Source organism: Gracilinanus agilis, chromosome 6 (genome assembly GCF_016433145.1).
Source record: "Gracilinanus agilis isolate LMUSP501 chromosome 6, AgileGrace, whole genome shotgun sequence".
NCBI classification, from domain to species: domain Eukaryota; kingdom Metazoa; phylum Chordata; class Mammalia; order Didelphimorphia; family Didelphidae; genus Gracilinanus; species Gracilinanus agilis.
This window is the reverse complement of record NC_058135.1, coordinates 260,339,996-260,356,953: the sequence shown is the minus strand read 5'-3', so window position 1 is coordinate 260,356,953 and position 16,958 is coordinate 260,339,996. Positions and strand designations below refer to the sequence as shown.

Sequence of the window (16,958 nt, the reverse complement as noted above, 5' to 3'; positions counted from 1 at the left end):
TCTCCCTGGTTTCTCAACATGACTTCCAAATTAATAAATTTATCTTTTTATTTTTAAGCTAAGTTTTGGAGTCTTGCGTTCTTGCAAAGGGTAGCCTGTCCAGATCCAGGATTTATTAAGTTACTTACTATTAATAAAATTAAATGGCCTTTATCGTTCAGTTGATGGCTTCCTTTGGGGTTTTCTGGTAAAGACCCTGGAGTAGTTTGCCATTTCCTTCTCCAGCTCATTTTACAGATAAGGAAACTGAGGCAAATAAGGTTAAGTGACTTGGTCATACATCTAGTCAGTGTCTGAGGCCAGATTTGAACTCAAGAAGATGTCTTCTGACTCCAGGCCTGGAGGTCTATCCACTGCACCAACTCCCTGTCCTCACAACAACAGAAAAGCAATAATAGCAACAATAATAATGTCAACAATAACAGTCATAGTAAGAAGAGCAATAATGATAATAACAATGGAAATAATTATGGCAATAATCAAAATAATAATAATGACAATGGTAATAATTAAATGATAATGATATAATAATAATAATGGTGGCAATATAAAAATAACATTATAATAGTAATAGTAAAAATAATGATCCCAAGAATAGTAATAATAATGATAACAGTAGTAATAAACTAATAACAATAGTAATAATAGCAATAATGATGAGGATAAGAATGAAGACAAAAACTAAAATAATAATGAATAGTAACAATAAAATTATGATAGTAACAGTAAAAAGTAATGATTATGATAATGACAATAGTAATAACAAATAATGGCAAAATAAGAACAATAAAGCAACAAATGATGCCAATAACAACAATCACAAGCAATGAAAGCAATAATGACCATAATAGAAGTAATAAGGCCGGCAATAATGGGGACAACAATGGTAACAATAAGGATGATATTAGAAATAGTAAACATATAATGATCGCAAGAAGACAACAGTAACCATGGGATGCCCAGGACAATAGTCACAGACTAAGTAAAATAATAGAAGTAGAAAACTGATAAGAAGAGCAATAAAATCAGCATCAAGAATGAGGAGAAGTCTATCACAGACACCATCAGGATCGCCAGGACAACACAAATAATAATCATGATTGGGCACAATTTTAATGGTTACTGGAAGAATAAAAATGATGACAATAACTGCTCCTCCCTCTCATCTCGGACCCTCTCCCCCAGTTTCGCTTCCTTCCTGCCCACTGAGCTCACCCACCTCCCAGGGAGATGATAGCCTTCCTCTCCTGCAGAGCTTCCTCCCTCCTCTGCCTTCAAATCCGAGTGCCTGAGCTCCGCTATCTTTCGGCAGGGGCGGGGTCACCCACTTGACTACAACTCCCGGCATGCCAAACGGCGCAGTGGCTGCCACGTGACTTCGTGGTGCGCACTCTCTCCCCTAGCCATTGGGCTGCTTGAGTCATGTGATGGGGAGGGAGGAAGATGGCTGCGGAGGCACCGGTGGACTTCGTGGCCCTACAGAGCTTGCTGAAGGTAATATAGAGGTGGTCCCGGACAGCGGGCGGGCGGAGTGGCCCTTGAGACGCGAAGTAGGGGTAGGCAGCGCAGCCCCCTCCCTTCCAATTGCCTTTTCCAACCCTGCGGCCTCTCACCGCCCCAGGTCCTGGCCGAGATCCACGCTCTCTGGGAGGCCGCTGCCCCTGAGCTCCTTCCCTAATGATGGGCCTTGTTTACCTTGGCCCCCTCTCGCGAACAGGAGCGACGATCCACCCTATCTCGGGGAATTCAAATGCCCAAACCTGTCTGGGCCTCACAACCCTGTGAGGTGTGTGCCGGTATTACCTCCTTTTAATAGCTGGGGGGAAATTGAGAGGAAGAGAGGGTCAGTGACTATCCAGGGTCCCGGGGCTAGGGGCAGGATTTAGGATTTCTGGATTCCAGGTCCAGTGGGCGCTCCATTAGTCCACCTAGCTTCCTCGATTCTGAAACCAGTGCGGCTGGACTTGTTAGCCTTAGAGGTCGCTTTCAGCCCTAGAGCTATGATCCTATATAATACTACTGTCCTAGCAAGCCTCTGTTAAACTTTAATTCTGTGCTCGGGACTATGTTAAGCTCTGGGATTACCAAAGGTTCCTGCCTTCAAGCAGCTCACTTTTAAACATACATTTCAGAGTTACAGAGTTGGGAAGTTCAGTGGCAAGAGCAGAAGAACGATAAACAGATCTGAATGTTTATGACTGGGAACCAGATGTCAGAAGATCAGAAAGATAGGAAGGGGCCAGGTTTTGAAAAGCTTTAAATGTCAAACGGGGGTGGGGTCAATGTTGATTCCAGAAGAAATAAAGAGTGTCTGGAATCTATCAACCATCGAGGTAACATGTTTATACCTAACCTTTGGCAGTTAGAGGGAAAATGGTTGGAGTGAGAAAAGAGACTAGTTAGAAGGCTGTTGCATAGGGTAAGAAAAGGAAATTCAAAGAATTAGAATAGACAGTGGGGAAACAAAATTATTACTCTTTGCAGATGATGTGATGCTATACTTGCCAATTCCTAGTGAATAAACCAAATAAGTTAGTTGAAATAATTAACAACTTTGTCAGAGTTGCAGGATATAAAATAAACCCACATAAATCATTAACATTTTTATATATTACTAGCAAAGTCCAGTAGGAAGAGATAGAGAAATTCCACTTAAAATAACTGCAGAGGGGGCAGCTGGGTAGCTCAGTGGAGTGAGAGTCAGGCCTAGAGACGGGAGGTCCTAGGTTCAAACCGGGCCTCAGCCACTTCCCAGCAGTGTGACCCTGGGCAAGTCACTTGACCCCCATTGCCCACCCTTACCACTCTTCCACCTATAAGACAATACACCGAAGTTAAGGGTTTAAAAAAAAAAATAACTGCAGACAATATAAAATATTTGAGGGTACTTGCACTTTTCATGCAAATGAAGTCAGATTTAAACAATTGGAAAAATATTAATTGCTCATGGGTAGGTTGAACCAATATAATAAAAATGACAGTTCTATACCAATCAAAGCACCGAAAATTATTGCATAGATCTAGAAAAAATAATTACATAATTTATCTGGAAGAGCAAACATTCAAAAAGATCAAAGGAATCAGTGAAAAAATGTGAAGGAAGGTGGCTTAGCCCTACCAGATCTCAAAAACTATATTACAAAGGAGTAAATCATCACAACATGACTGGCTAAGAAATAGAGTGGTCATACACAGTAGTAAATATTCAGAATAATCTAGTGTTTGATAAACCCAAAGATCCAAGCCTTTGGGATGAGAACTCAGTGTTTGACAAAAATTTCTGTGAAAACTGGAAATAATTTGGCAGAAATTATGAACACCTCACCCTGCTTATTACTAAGCTAAGGTTAAAATAGGTATACATTTTAGACATAGGGGGTGATACCATAAGCAAATTAAAGGAGCATGGAATAGTTTACCTATCAGATCTGTGGAAAAGGGAAGAATTTATGACCAAATGAGAAAGAGCATTATGGAATATAAAGTGGAAAATTTGAGGGACAGCTGGTGGCTCAGTGGATTGAGAACCAGGCCTAGAGACAGGAGGTCCTAGGTTTAAATCTGACCTCAGACATTTCCTAGCTGTGTGACTCTGGGTAAGTCACGCAGCCCCCATTGCATAGCCCTTACCACTTTACCTTACCACTCTTCTACTGTGGAATCCATACACAGTATTGATTCTGAGATGAAAGGTAAGGATTAAAAAAAAAATAAAATGGATAATTTTTATTCCATTAAACAAGAACGTTTTTGCACAAACAAATCCAGTGCAGCCAGGTTAGAAGGAAAGCAGAAAATGAGGGAAAAAAAATTTGTAGCAAGCTTCTTTGATAAAGGTTTCATCTCTCAAATGTATAGAGACTGAGTAAGATGTATAAAAATCCAAATTATTCAACAGTGGGGATAAATGGTCAAAGGATACGAGCAAGCAGTTTTCAGACAAAGAAAACAAAAGCTGCCTAAAATCATATGAAAAATGATCTAAACTTACTAATATGACAGAAAAGGAAAGTGACAAATATTGGAGGGGATGCGGGAAAATTGGGACACAAATGCACCGCTGGTAGAGTTATGAACTGATCTAACTGTTCTGGAGTGCAATTTGGAACTATGCCCAATGGATTATAAAATTGTACATACTCTTTGACTTAGTAATTACCACTACTAGATCTGAATTCCAAAGAGATAAGAAAAGAAAAGAACCTGTATTTATAAATATTTAAGCAAATATTTATAGCAACTCTTTTTGTGTTGGCAAAGGATTAGAAACCAAGGGGTTATCTATCAATTAGGAAATGGCTGAACAAGTTGTGGTATATGATTGTGTTAGAACACTATTGTGCTTTAAGAATTGATGAGCAGGATGATTTCAGAAAAAATTGGAAAGACTTATATCAACTGATGCAGAGTGAAGTGAGCAGAACCAGGAGAACACTGTACATTGAAACAGCAATACTCTGTGATGATCAGTTATGAATGACCTAGCTATTCTCAGTAATACAATGATCTAAGACAGTCTCAAAGGATTTGTGATAAAAAATGCTATTCATCAACAGAAAAAGAACTGAATGCAGATTGAAACACTTTATACTACTTTTTGGTCTGCTTTCATTTATAACAGGACTGATATGGAAATACAGATTTGTATGACTGCAGTGTGGCAAATATTTTACAGCCAATCTTCAGAAAATCTTCAAGGAAACAAAGAGGCAAAGTTCCAAGCCAATAATAGGTTTATTGAGAGAGACCCAGTATCTCTCAGTAGCTGGGTTTATAGGTTTCTTCCCACTTAAGACAATTGAATGAGAGTTTTCTCCTTGTTTTATACCCCCACATTATGTCATTCAAGATCCCACCCCAGTAGTCAGCCACTAATCCTAGGATTCAGTGAGTGGGGAGTCCATTCTCTGACAGTGAGCAGGAAGATATATTTTTCACAAATGAGGGGGTGCTCTCTTTTTTTTTTAAAACCCCTACCTTCCATCTTAGAGTCAATACTGTGTATTGGTTCCAAGGTAAAAGAGCGGTAAAGGCTAGGCAATTGGAGTTCAGTAACTTATCCAGGGTCACACAGCTAGGAAGTGTCTGAAACTAGATTTGAACCCAGGACCTTCCATCTCTGGATATGACTCTTAATCCACTGAGCCACCCAGCTGCCCTCCAGGGGCTATCTTCTTGAGGAGCTTTCTCAGCCTATTATTGAGTTTTGGTTGGTTGCTATGGCTTTCAAGTTGATTTGTTAGCGATGTCCCTCGGTCAAGGGGTCAGCACATTTCCAGAATCCCCACCACTCATCATCCAAACATGCCTTATATGGTTTTCTGCTTACCTAATGGATCACACCCTTCTGTGACAATGGTAGATTACAGAGCTACAGTAAAAAGAGGAAGTAATTAGATTTATCGTGAAGTTTAAAATTTTTCCTTATAAAATACAATTACTAGAATTCTATTCATCTTACTATAATTCTGTTAATCATGAATTAATCATTGTCCCAGATTAATCACTTACTTTGGCTATATATTGATTAATGGGATAACTGGAGTCTTATTTAAAAAAGAGTTAGGGGGTCTGGGATTCTCATTCCCTTCAGCCCCTGTATCAAATTGTTTGCCTTCTCAGTGAGGGAAGAGGAGAAAAAGGGAGGGGAAGAATCTGGAACTCAAAATTTTACAAGAAGTGTTTAAAATGTTTTTACACTTAATTGGAAAAAATTAAAAAAAATTTTTTTAAAAGAAAGCCATTGCAATAGTCTAGAAGAGAGTTGATGAGGACTAAACACAGAACTGTAAGGAACTTTAGGACACAAAATCAGAGGATAAATGGCGGTTACTAATATTGAGAATTAGCCCAGCCAGTGTCTAGAGTACCAGATTTGGAGTCATGCTGCCCAGGTATCAATCTTGACTTTGCCATTTGCTATCTCTATGAGCTTAGATAAGGCTCTCAATTAAACTCTTCAAGCCTCAGTTTCCTCATCTGTAAAAATGAGAATTTTGGGTTCTATTATCTCTGAATTCCCTTTCATCCCTAGATTTGAACCCTTGATTATAATAAATGTTTATTGAATTGAATTGGTAGTAGGCTAGTACTTAGAGGTCTCTGGTGAACGTGAGTACATTATCTATTATTGTCTGTTTCACTATAGCACTTGTAAATTTTCCTCTTGTAAACTTTTTCTCTCTCTCTCTTTTTTTTTTTTAAACTGTTACTTTCCATCTTAGACTCAATAGTGTTTACTGGTTCCAAGGCAGAAGAGTGGTAAAGACTAGCCAATAGGGGATAAGTGACTTGCCCAGGGTCACCCAGCTAGGAAGGGTCTAAGGCCAGATTTGAAATCAGGACCTCCTGTCTGTAAGTCTGGCTCTCAAGCCACAGAACCACCCAGCTGCCTCTCTCTTAAACTTTTGTTCATGATCCTGTCTGTGAGTCTCCTTCACTTAGTGACCTGAGTGCTGTGGGGATTTTTATTTCTGTTTTATAGCTAGACTTTAGGATCAGAAAGGTCACACAGCCACTAAGTATCAGAGGAGGAGCTTGAACTACAGATTTCCTGACCCTGAAGCCCAACATTCTTCCTACTCTCCCACTTGGCCTCCCAGAGACCCTTAGGCCTGGATCTTGTCCAGCCCATTCCTATTATAATATAGTGGTTTTTCTCCTGCCTTTTTCTGTCCAGCCTTGTTTCATCTCATTTCTATATTGAAACAAGATCCTCTGGGGTTTCCTACCAAAATGAGGCCCCACCACCGTTGGCCTCTCCCGGTTGCTTTCCTCCAGTGTAGCTTTCACTAGTTTTGAGCGCAATTCTTATTTTTGGGATGAGCCATTGAAGGGTGTCTCGGTCCCTTGGCTTGTGTCAATTTCGTTTTCCCTGTCTGAGGCCAGGCTCTCCCCCTCTTTTTTTTTTCCAGGCTTCCTCAAAAGATGTCGTCAGACAGCTCTGCCAAGAGAGCTTTTCCAGTTCAGCTCTTGGCTCAAAGAAACTGCTGGACATCACTTGTTCCAGTTTGTCCGTGACCCAGGAGGAAGCAGATCAAGTGAGTGTGTTCTGAAGGTGCCTGTGGCTATGCAGCTGGAGTGTACTCAAGGGGAAAGAGCTTCAGTTGTGGAGCTGGAACCCTGCTTCTGGGCCCAGCTCCTCCACTTAGCGTGTGACTTGAGGAGCTTAGAGCCTCAGTTTCTCTGCTGAAAAATGGGGGTAATGTCCATTGGGACCTGGAGACCTTTGAGCCTCAGTTTCTCTGCTGAGAAATGGGGATAATTCCCATTGCCTTCCATGTATCCTGGGGTTGTTGTTGAGGGTGGGGTGCTGTGAGGTTTTGCCTGTGGAAGTGTTTTGGAGACTGTACGAAAAAGCATGAAGTGTGAGGCTGGGTTGCTCAGTGGACAGAGATCCAGGCCTGGGGACGGGAGGTCCCGGGCTCAGATCTCTGACACTTCCCCTCTGTATGACCAGGGCAAGTCACTTAGCCCCCATTGCCTAGCCCTTCTGCCTGGGAACCGTTGCACAGTATTGATTCTAAGATGAAAGGCAAGGGTTTGAAAGAAAAAAGAAAGGAAATGGTTCACTCCCAGTTATTATTGCTTGGCCGACCTTAGACTCTTATAGCTGGAAGGGCCCTCACACATGATCCAGTCTAATTCCTACTTGAAGTCCTCCTACAGGAGACAGAGAATTCTAGGCTCCTGGAGCATGTAGGCTTCTCGGAAGTTATTTAGTTGATGGGCACTTACAGCATCGATCGCCAGGTTAAAGGAGGTATCTAGGTCCTGACTATATGATCTTGGAGCTCCAATGGACCTCAGGGTTGGACAGTCCAGCCCTTCCCTGAGACAGACAATCCCATAGGAGGATACAATCTGGCCAGGACTATTTGTGCATTTAAAGAGGAGCCGGGCAAGTTGGGTAAGTCAGTGATAATTGTAGCATTTTTGAGTGGGGTTCTCACAGCTAGGCAGCCTGAGCAGGACAGAGATCAGCACCATGTGGACGCCCCATTTCTGGAAGATGTAGGGCCGAGTCTGGACTGTGTTGGTGGGTTGGCCCTTCTGTCTACCAGGTGTCTCTTGACCCCACCGAGGCCTTCCTTTCTTACAGCTGATCTGTTCCCTGCACCGCCTCACCAGGCTGGTGGCCTACAGGGACCTGACTGCGGGGGAGGAGATTCTTGCTCTGTTCCCTGAAAACTTCCACCAAAACCTCAAAAACCTGTTGACAAAAATCATCATGGAGCATGTGTGAGTGCCTTGATCCTTTAAAGGGAACTCTGGGGCGGAGGGTGGGGAAGAAAACCAGAGAGAGAAACTTCAGCTCACACCAGAGCCAGTCAGTGAGCTTCTGCTGATAACCTGAGGTTGGGACGGGGGTAAAACCAGAGGCAGACCCTGGGGGGTGCCGGCCCTCCCCTGGATGGGGCCTCCCTCTGGGGACCGTCTTCTGTCCCCTGGCATTCAGCCTCAACTCCCAATCCTAAAGCATTTAGCTCCTCGGGGACCAAAAGTAGCTGAGACTCAAAGGTTCCAGGGTGTCCTGGGGACAGTGTGAAAGTGTAGACGTCTTCTATTGCATGCAGTGGGGACGAGGCAGTCTGGAGGGTGGAAGACCCTTGGCAACAGGGAGATCTGGTTCAGATCCCAGCTCTTAAAGCTGACAAGTTGTGTGACTGGGTAAATCACTCTTGGGTCCTGCCAAATGGGATATGATAAGGATTATGCTGCCCACCTGGTAACTTAGGATTCTCATTCAAAAAGACTCTGGACACGTCCAGCAAACACTCATGCCCCTGGCACCACCCAGCTCCCTCAAGAGCAACCTAGAGGAAGAGAACGCCTTTGTCCCTTAAGGAGTCGGCCTTTTGTTTATTGGCTCTGGAAAGGCCTGGAGAAAAATGCGAATTCCAATATTACATCAACTGCCTGCAGAAACAGGACAAGAAGGGAACCCACCAAAGGGCTCCTGTGGTACAAGTGTGCTTGTAATGCCTGTGGGTTTCTCCTAGTCATTAGAAGACTCAATTTTCTCCATCCTCTCTCCCCCTAACCCTTTTTCCTCTTTTAACAGGCCTGCATGGAGAAAAGAGGCCCAAGCAAATCAGAGTGAGTATGGGGAGGGCCTCTCTCCTCTAGTTTGCTGCGCTGGCCCCTCTTGGACACCCTCCAGTGCTGGGTCTGCTCAGGGCTGGACACTTGAAGCCTGGAAGGGCCTCCCTCATTAGCGAAACCTCAAACCAAGCCCAAGTGTTAATGGTTTTCTCTTTTAATGACCCATGAACTGAACCGGCTTAAAGGAAAATAGAACGCTGCATTTTCTAAAACGATTGAGCCCAGAACATTGACATCTCCTGCAGACCAGTAGTTCACTGTGCTTGAGGCCTGGCAGGGACCCCTGAGAGCAGCAAACCTCAGAGAACCATAAGGAGGAACAGGGGGACCTTGTCTTGAATGGGGGAGTCCTTGAAAAAGCTTCGTTTTTGTTAAATTTATTTTCAATGAACAAGCTTTTATTTTCTCTCCTCACTTCCCCCACCTTTAAGAAAAAAAAGAAAAGAAAAAAGAAAACCCTTGTAACAGATAACACATGAGTTCATTGGAACAATAGATAGAGTGCAGGGCTTGGAGTTGGGAAGACCTGCCTCAGGCACTTCCTAGCTGTGTGACTCTGGGCAAGTCACTTAACCCCCATTGCCTAGCCCTTACCACTCTTCTGCCTTGGAACCAATACTTAGTATTCATTTTTTTAAAATTTTTTTATTTTAAACCCTTAACTTCTGTGTATTGACTTATAGGTGGAAGAGTGATAAGGGTAGGCACTGGGGGTCAAGTGACTTGCCCAGGGTCACACAGCTGGGAAATGTCTGAGGCCAGATTTGAACCTAGGACCTCCCATCACTAGGCCTGGCTCTCAATCCACTGAGCTACCCAGCTGCCCCCACTTAGTATTCATTTTAAGACAAAAGATAAAAATTAAAAACAAAACAAAACCGGTTGCCAAAAGCCTCATTAATCTCCACAGCCTTTGAAAGGCCTGGCTGCCATTGTCCCCATTTTGCTGTGAGGGAACCTCAGTGTCCTGACTTGCCCAGGTAGAGTATTAGCTGGGGATGCCCCGAGTCTTATCCCAGACTTCTCCCGTCTGTTCCCTGCTTCCTTTGACAACTTTCATTCCACTGAAGTCAGGAAGTTTGTAGATGTTGGGGCCAAGAGCCAGGCCAAGCAGCCTCCCGCATTGACTATAATCTTCCCTTTCCGCAGTCTCCTTGCCCCGACTGGTGGACTTAGACTGGAGGGTGGATGTCAAGATGGCCTCAGACAGCATCACCCGAATGGCAGTGCCCACCTGCCTGCTCCAGATGAAGGTATGGGCTGTTTTCTGTTGAGGGCCACTAAAAAACAGAGATCGTTCAGCACAAGCCCCTTGTGTTAGAGATGGAGAAACTGAGTCGTAGGGAGGGTAAGGGACTTCCCAAGGTCTTTAACTAGTTAATGGTAAAGTTAAAGCCACACGTCCTTGGCTCGACTCTTTCCAGGCCAGGCCAGGCCAGAAGGTAAAAAGATGCCCTGCCCGTACAGCATCCACTATGTCACACCACAGGCCTTCCCCTCACCTCCGGACCAATGGTGTGGCCTCTTTATGGGCTCATTCAGTCCTCCCCAAAGCAGGAGGTCTTACAGTTCTCCTGAGAGCCTGTCCCCAAGCGCCCGAGCCCCAAGGTTTAGTGGCTCTGTCTGCGCCTCCTTCTTTGCTCCTCTACCCCACAGACCATCATCTTGGGGGCTTCTTCCCTTTTCAGATCCAGGAGGATGCCAGCCTGTGTGGGGACAAGCCTGCTATCTCAGCTGTCACCATGGAGCTGAGCAAAGAAACGCTGGACACCATGTTAGATGGCTTGGGCCGGATTCGGGACCAGCTTTCTGCTGTGGCCAATAAGTGATTCTCATTCGCCTGGAAGAGGATCATCAGAGAAGTCCTGGGGCACCTGTGCTTGGCGGGGTCTCCCCAGGCTGGGTGCAAGCCAGAAGGAACCTGGACTGGTGAGGGGCAACTCTTCACTCACCAGGCCCAAAGCCGGTCCTTTCTCATCATTCTTTCTTTTTGTTTCCCTCTTTTCTCCTTCAGATTGATGACCAAAGGTCTCCCATCTCCCAGAGGCTTCTGGTGCTTGTTCTGGTTACAGGGGCAGCAGTGAGGGGGGGAAAGGGGGCTCTGCCAGCTGCATGCACTGCTGCCGGGGAGATTAGGGACCGGACTGCTGAGCCAACTCATGAGCTTCTGGAATTCCGGAGGGCATTGCCCTGGGGGAGTCCTTTTGGTGGAGAGACAGCTCCCACTCAGGCTCCTCCCGCTCCCTCCAGCGTCCAGGCCCCACAGGAAGCTTCCTGTGATCTTGGACAAAGGCCGGAAGAGCGGGACCCTCGGGCCACCCTCCTGCCCATGTAGGCTGTGCCGGGGGGAAGCTTCTCTGGCGGGGCCCATCTGGTGCTGGAGGCGAGCTCCGGCCCCTGGTCTGTGCTCGGATTGGGCAGGTGAGGCCATGTTGTGAGGGCAGTTGGAAATAAATATCATCATTAAAGCTCTCTGACTGGACGGTTCCGTTGGACTTCCTTTGCTGGAGTGGCTGCTTCGGCCAGGTTCTAGAGCAAGGATTCCTGGCCTGGCGGAACTTGGATGGGGGAAAAATACACTTTATTGTCCATTAATCCAACTGAAATTTGGCACTAGCTAGAATTACAGATATCCCAGGAAGGAAGGGTCTCTCGCCCCACGGGGGGGTGGGGGTGGCACAGCTTTGAGGGGCTCACAGTGACATGGCACTGCTCTGGGGACCCTCCTAAAGAGATCGTCGGCAAGTGGGATGAGGCCCTTCATGAAGATTCCTTGGATTGGGCTTCACAGGAGAAGCACCTTAGGGTGAGGGCTTAGACCTTGGGTACCATCTAGGTCAAACCCCCCATTTTGTAGCCCAGACACTGGCCCAGGATGTCCTCTGAATCCAAATCCCGTGTCCCAGGGAAACACTGGCTACTGTTGGCCAAGCCGCTTCCTTTAAGAGGCCCTGAGTGTAAAGTCAGTGGCTTGGGGGAGGTGGTTCTTCTGAGGTTCTGCTCATCCTCTGATTTTCTGTTGTGTCTCTTGGTTTTTGCCAAGACTCTGATTCTAAAGTTTTGGACCCAACTGTGCTTCTCAAAAGCGTTTTATAAATAGGATCCACAACGACGTACAATCATTTCCATCTTGCAGGTGAAGAAACTGAGACAAAAATAAGGAAGAGGCGTTTCACCTCAGCGCACCCCCTTTTGGCTGTGGAGAGGCCAGGAAGAACGCTGCGGCTTTGGCTTCCCTGTTTCGTGACTACACATTTTTCATACCGGTTAGAGCAGGGGTCGGCAACGTATGGCTCTCGAGCCGTATATGGCTCTTTTGAGGGCCAGATGTGGCTCTTTCTGCAGGAGCCATAAAGTCCATTTTTTTTTCAGGCGCTGTTACAGGAGCGGCACTGTGAGCACTGCACGGCTCTCACGAAATTACATTTTAAAAAATGTGGCGTTTATGGCTCTCACGGCCAAAAAGGTTGCCGACCCCTGTGCTAGAGGCAGGTGGGGGTGGGGGTGCTTCTCCATCAGTGTCCAGCTGTGCCACACACCCCCGGCACTGCAGGAAAGACCAGATTGGGGGAAAGAGGGCCAAGTCCTGGCCTTGCTGCTTATTACCAGGCTGTCCCTGGCCAAATCCCAGCTCGTCTTTGGGTCTTCATTTCTCTGTTTATAAAATGAGGGGGTTGGACTGGATGAGGAGGCGCATTGGTCTAGAGCAGTGATGGCAAACTTCTTAAAGAGGGGCCAAAGGAAAGGAAATGCTCTTCTGTCAGTCTTTCAAAGTTTCATTGTATTGCATCCTACTCCTCGTATTCGTCAGATTAGGAATAATGTTGGACAGCCGGATAGAACATTTCAGCATTTCAGGGGGCCTCATCTGGCCTGCAGGCCGTAGTTTGCCCATCGCTGGTTTAGGGGAAAGAAAGCATTGGTTGAGAATTTGAGGATCTTGCTTAAAACCTCACTCTAGTACATAGGGGCAGATAGTTTTATTTCTGACGGGTTTGGGATAAACCACTTCTCTCTGGGCCTCAGTTCCCCCACTTAGTTTTGAAGGCTTCTGCCAGCTTGTGATCCTGAAAACCAAGTCTATGCTTTTCCCCCACCACACTTGACCTAGAAAGTCCTTTCTGACTCTAAATTCTGTGGGCTCTGCCCCCCAGCCTCAGTTTCCCCATCTACAAACTAAGGATTCAAGGGCCTCTCAAACCCCTTCTCAGGGTAAAATTCCCCATCTTCCACGTAGATGATCCACGCCGAGGTGAATTTCTGGCTTTCTAAGAATTAGCATGCGGTCAGATGGGCTGTTCTTACTGACCTGAACATAATCCCATCTTTCATTATTCAGAAAGTGTTTTTAGACTACTTCACTGCCTTAGGAGCACCATTAGAACTGTCAGTCACACGGAACACAGTGATGGCCTCGAGCGTGGGCTGCCTCCTGAAAGGACTTCAAGGGCTTCTACAAGACCCTCCCCCAGCGAGCCAAGCCTTTCCTCCTGCTCCAATGCAGGCATCCTTCGGAATGTTAGTTTAACCCGCGGTGGTGGCTTATAACGCTTTATGAATGAATCCATAAGGTTTATTGGATGTTTTCCAATAGTGGAAGAAGTTCGAGTGGCGGCGGGGAGGGAGGCCGTGTAGAGGGAAGGGCTAGTTCTGGCACCTTGATAGAATTGGGCCATTTCCCAACGGAACGCCCAATTCCCTCTTTCAACTAGGGCTAAGCACCAGTGTGGGTGGATGGAGCAGTGACTCGGAATCAGGAAAACCCATCTTGGATTCAAATCCAGCCCCAGACACTCGGTAGCTCTGTGATCCTGAGCTAGTCATTTAGCCCTGTTTGCCTCAGTTCCCTCATCTGTAAAAAGTGCTGGAGAAGGAAATGGAAAGCCATGCCAGTATCTGCCAAGAAGCCCTAAATGGGTTGTGAAGAGGGAGACGACTGAAACGACTCAACAGCAGTCCTGAGTGTACCCTAGACTGGGGAAGTGAGGGTTCGAGGGAGCAGCCTGTGGTTGAGCACCAAATGTGTCCAAATGGCAGATTCTTATTAGATCAGTGATACTCATTATGTTATAGTATTACCAATAAATAATGTTAATAGTTATAATAATGAAGAACATTTGAAAGCACGTTATATAATGTTAGCTCATTTCTTCCTCAACTCCATGTGGTAGGTGCTATTATTACTAATATTTCATAGATGAGAAAACAGATTGAGGGAGGTTAGGTGACCTCTTAAAAAGGTGTTATTTATTTACTTAAAAAGAAAAACCCAGGCCTAGAGACGGGAGGTCCCAGGTTCAAATCCGACCTCAGACACTTTCCAGCTGTGTGACCCTGGGTAAGTCACTTGACCCCACATTGCCCACCCTTACCACTCTTCCACCTAGGAGCCAATACACAGAAGTTAAGGGTTTTAAAAAAAAAACAAACCAAAAAACCCCGTTATCTTCCATCTTAGATCAATACTGTGTGTTGGTTCCAAGGCAGAAAAGCAATAAGTTAGGCAATGGGGATTAAGTGACTTGCCCAGGGTCACACAACTAGGAAGTATCTGAGGTCAAATTTGAACTCGGGATTTTCCAAATGTAGACCTGACTCAATCCACAGACCCCTCTAGCTGCCCCTCCCCCCTTTAGTGTTTTTCAAGCTTTCCTGCTTAGCTGGATCTGTGATCTCAGGCGTGGGAACAAATCTGTACTAGTGCAGATTCTAACCCACCACCTCCAGGCTCTGCTCCTTGCAAGTAAACAAACGAGGCATGGTAGGAGTCAGAAGATGGCAGTCCTGGGCAAGGACTTTGGCTTGGTGAACGGAGCGACAATCCAGAGCGTCTATCCAGCAGATGGCGAGCTTGTCTACCTTATCCTGTTCTGATGGGCCAATTTATTTGAGAAAATGAAGGCTTAAAAAAAAAAAAAAAAAAAGGAGTGAGAGACACCAGCTTACTACTGATGGCGCTTTGCCTTGGTCTGACCATTCTGGGAAACGACTTGGAATTCTGCAAGAAAAGTTACTAAATTGTTCATCCCCCTTGACCCGGAGATCTCACTACTGGATCTCTGCCTAAGGAGGTTGATGGTAGAGAGGAGAGGAGCCATTTGTACCGAAGTATTAATAGCAGCAGCATCTGCGATGTCTAAGGCGGGGAATATGTGTGCCGAGTGGCAGGGGAACGGCTCCATGCACCGTCGTCTGTGGGTGTCTCAGAGTATTATCTCAAGTGGATCTACGCTCCCAACACATCGTCCCGTGCTGCCTCGGAGGGCATGTGGCCGTTCTAGGGAGAACACAGCCCTCCAGTGCAACCTCGGGGGTACTTGGGTTGTGTGATGAAGTGACCCAGATGGGCCACCTGAGGAAGGCTCGTGAATCCTTTGAGCTGGGTAGGGTTGGGTAGGGTCGCCCTCATGCACAGGTAGAGCAGGGGACCACGACAGGATAGAGTGGAAAGTCTAAAGCAGTGATTCCCAAAGTGGGCGCCACCGCCCCCTGGTGGGTGCTGCAGCGATCCAGGAAGGCGGTGATGGCCACAGGTGCATTTATCTTTCCTATTAATTGCTATTAAAATTAAAAAAAGATTAATTTCCAGGAGGGCTAAGTAATATTTTTTCTGGAAAGGGGGCAGTAGGCCAAAAAAGTTTGGGAACCCCTGGGCTAATGGATTGGAAAGTGGAGAACAGAGGCTGGAGTCCTAATTTGACCTTGGGCAAGTCATCGAACCTTGATGAGCCTTACTTCCCTCATCTAGAAAATAAATATGTTGGAATAGAGGAACTCTAAGGGACCTTCCAGCTCAGATACATACTCCAAGAAGGGGCAGAAATGCCATAAGATGAGCAGGAGATTTCATTAGCACCAGAAAAACTCCACTCCACTCTCCCAGAAAAACCATCCCCTCGTCCTATGCCTGAGCCAGTGCCGGTAATTCTACCACTACATCTTGCCCTTTTAGCTTAAAGCTCTGCGGGAAGCCACACTTCCCCAATCTAGGGTACACCCAGGACTGTTGTTGAGTCATTTCAGTCGTCTCCCCCTTCATGACCCATTTAGGGTTTCTTGGCAGAGATACTGGCATGGCTTTCCATTTCCTTCTCCAGCACTTTTTACAGATGAGGAAACTGAGGCAAACAGGGTTAAATGACTAGCTCAGGATCACAGAGCTACCGAGTGTCTGGGGCTGGATTAGGCTATTAAAATATGACCTCCCCCTACTTCCCAGATGGAGCACACAAAGCCTTATCAGTCATTGGTGGAGCAGTGACAATGTAAAGTTTCTTCTTGAGTCACAAAGCTGTTAGGGGAAGAACATGGTCCCCATCATTAGAAGCAGAAAGCTCTTGTCTTGATCTCGTGAACTTGGGTAAGTCATGGACTTTGGGGGAGTCCTGGGGTCCCCAGTGGGAGCTGACTGGCAGCAGGAGGAATTTTCTGCAATTGGACCTTTCCTGGAGAAGATGACTGAATAAAAGCAGTGATTCCCAAAGTGGGCGCCATCGCCCCCTGGTGGGTGCTGCAGAGATCCAGGGAGGTGGTGATGGCCACAGATGCATTTGGGGGCGGTGAATAACTGTAAGGGGGCTGTGATAGTATGTGACAGGGGCACTAAGTAATATTTTTTCTGGAAAGGGGGCGGTAGGCCAAAAAAGTTTGGGAACCACTGGAATAAAGCATTTATTTAGAGCTTACTGTATGCAAAACACGGTGCTGTGACGTAGGTGGACAGGTGGGTGAGCCCAAACCCTTGCTGGACTCCCTGGAAGACTGGACCTTAAAGTTGCTGTTTACAAGAGGCAGTGGGGAGTCGAAAGCGAAACGGTTCACTCACAGTTAGGTAAAATGTTTTGTTTGAGAAC

At 45.9% G+C, this 16,958-nt stretch overlaps 1 protein-coding gene across 2 annotated transcripts; it reads left to right on the top strand.

The window, feature by feature from the left end:
• Positions 1 to 1,440: 1,440 nt before the first annotated feature.
• COMMD9 (COMM domain containing 9) lies at positions 1,441 to 11,587 on the top strand. Of its 2 annotated transcripts, XM_044680344.1 has the most exons (6): positions 1,441 to 1,494; positions 6,915 to 7,040; positions 8,102 to 8,241; positions 9,065 to 9,099; positions 10,255 to 10,358; positions 10,794 to 11,587. In XM_044680344.1, exons 1-6 carry the CDS (start codon positions 1,444 to 1,446, stop codon positions 10,932 to 10,934), a joined length of 597 nt encoding a protein of 198 aa, XP_044536279.1. In that variant the 5' UTR covers positions 1,441 to 1,443; the 3' UTR covers positions 10,935 to 11,587. The 2 variants fall into 2 exon arrangements, with proteins under 2 accessions (XP_044536279.1, XP_044536280.1); XM_044680345.1 differs by lacking the exon at positions 9,065 to 9,099.
• The last annotated feature ends 5,371 nt before the right edge of the window (positions 11,588 to 16,958 follow it).

Bases quoted from the DNA above. Each gene is read 5' to 3' on its own strand.
- COMMD9 (XM_044680344.1), top strand. From the start codon at position 1,444: ATGGCTGCGGAGGCACCGGTGGACTTCGTGGCCCTACAGAGCTTGCTG. The intron at 1,495-6,914 runs GTAATATAGAGG...TTTTTTTTCCAG, and splicing joins CCCTACAGAGCTTGCTGAAG to GCTTCCTCAAAAGATGTCGT. The intron at 9,100-10,254 runs GTGAGTATGGGG...CCCTTTCCGCAG, and splicing joins AGAGGCCCAAGCAAATCAGA to TCTCCTTGCCCCGACTGGTG.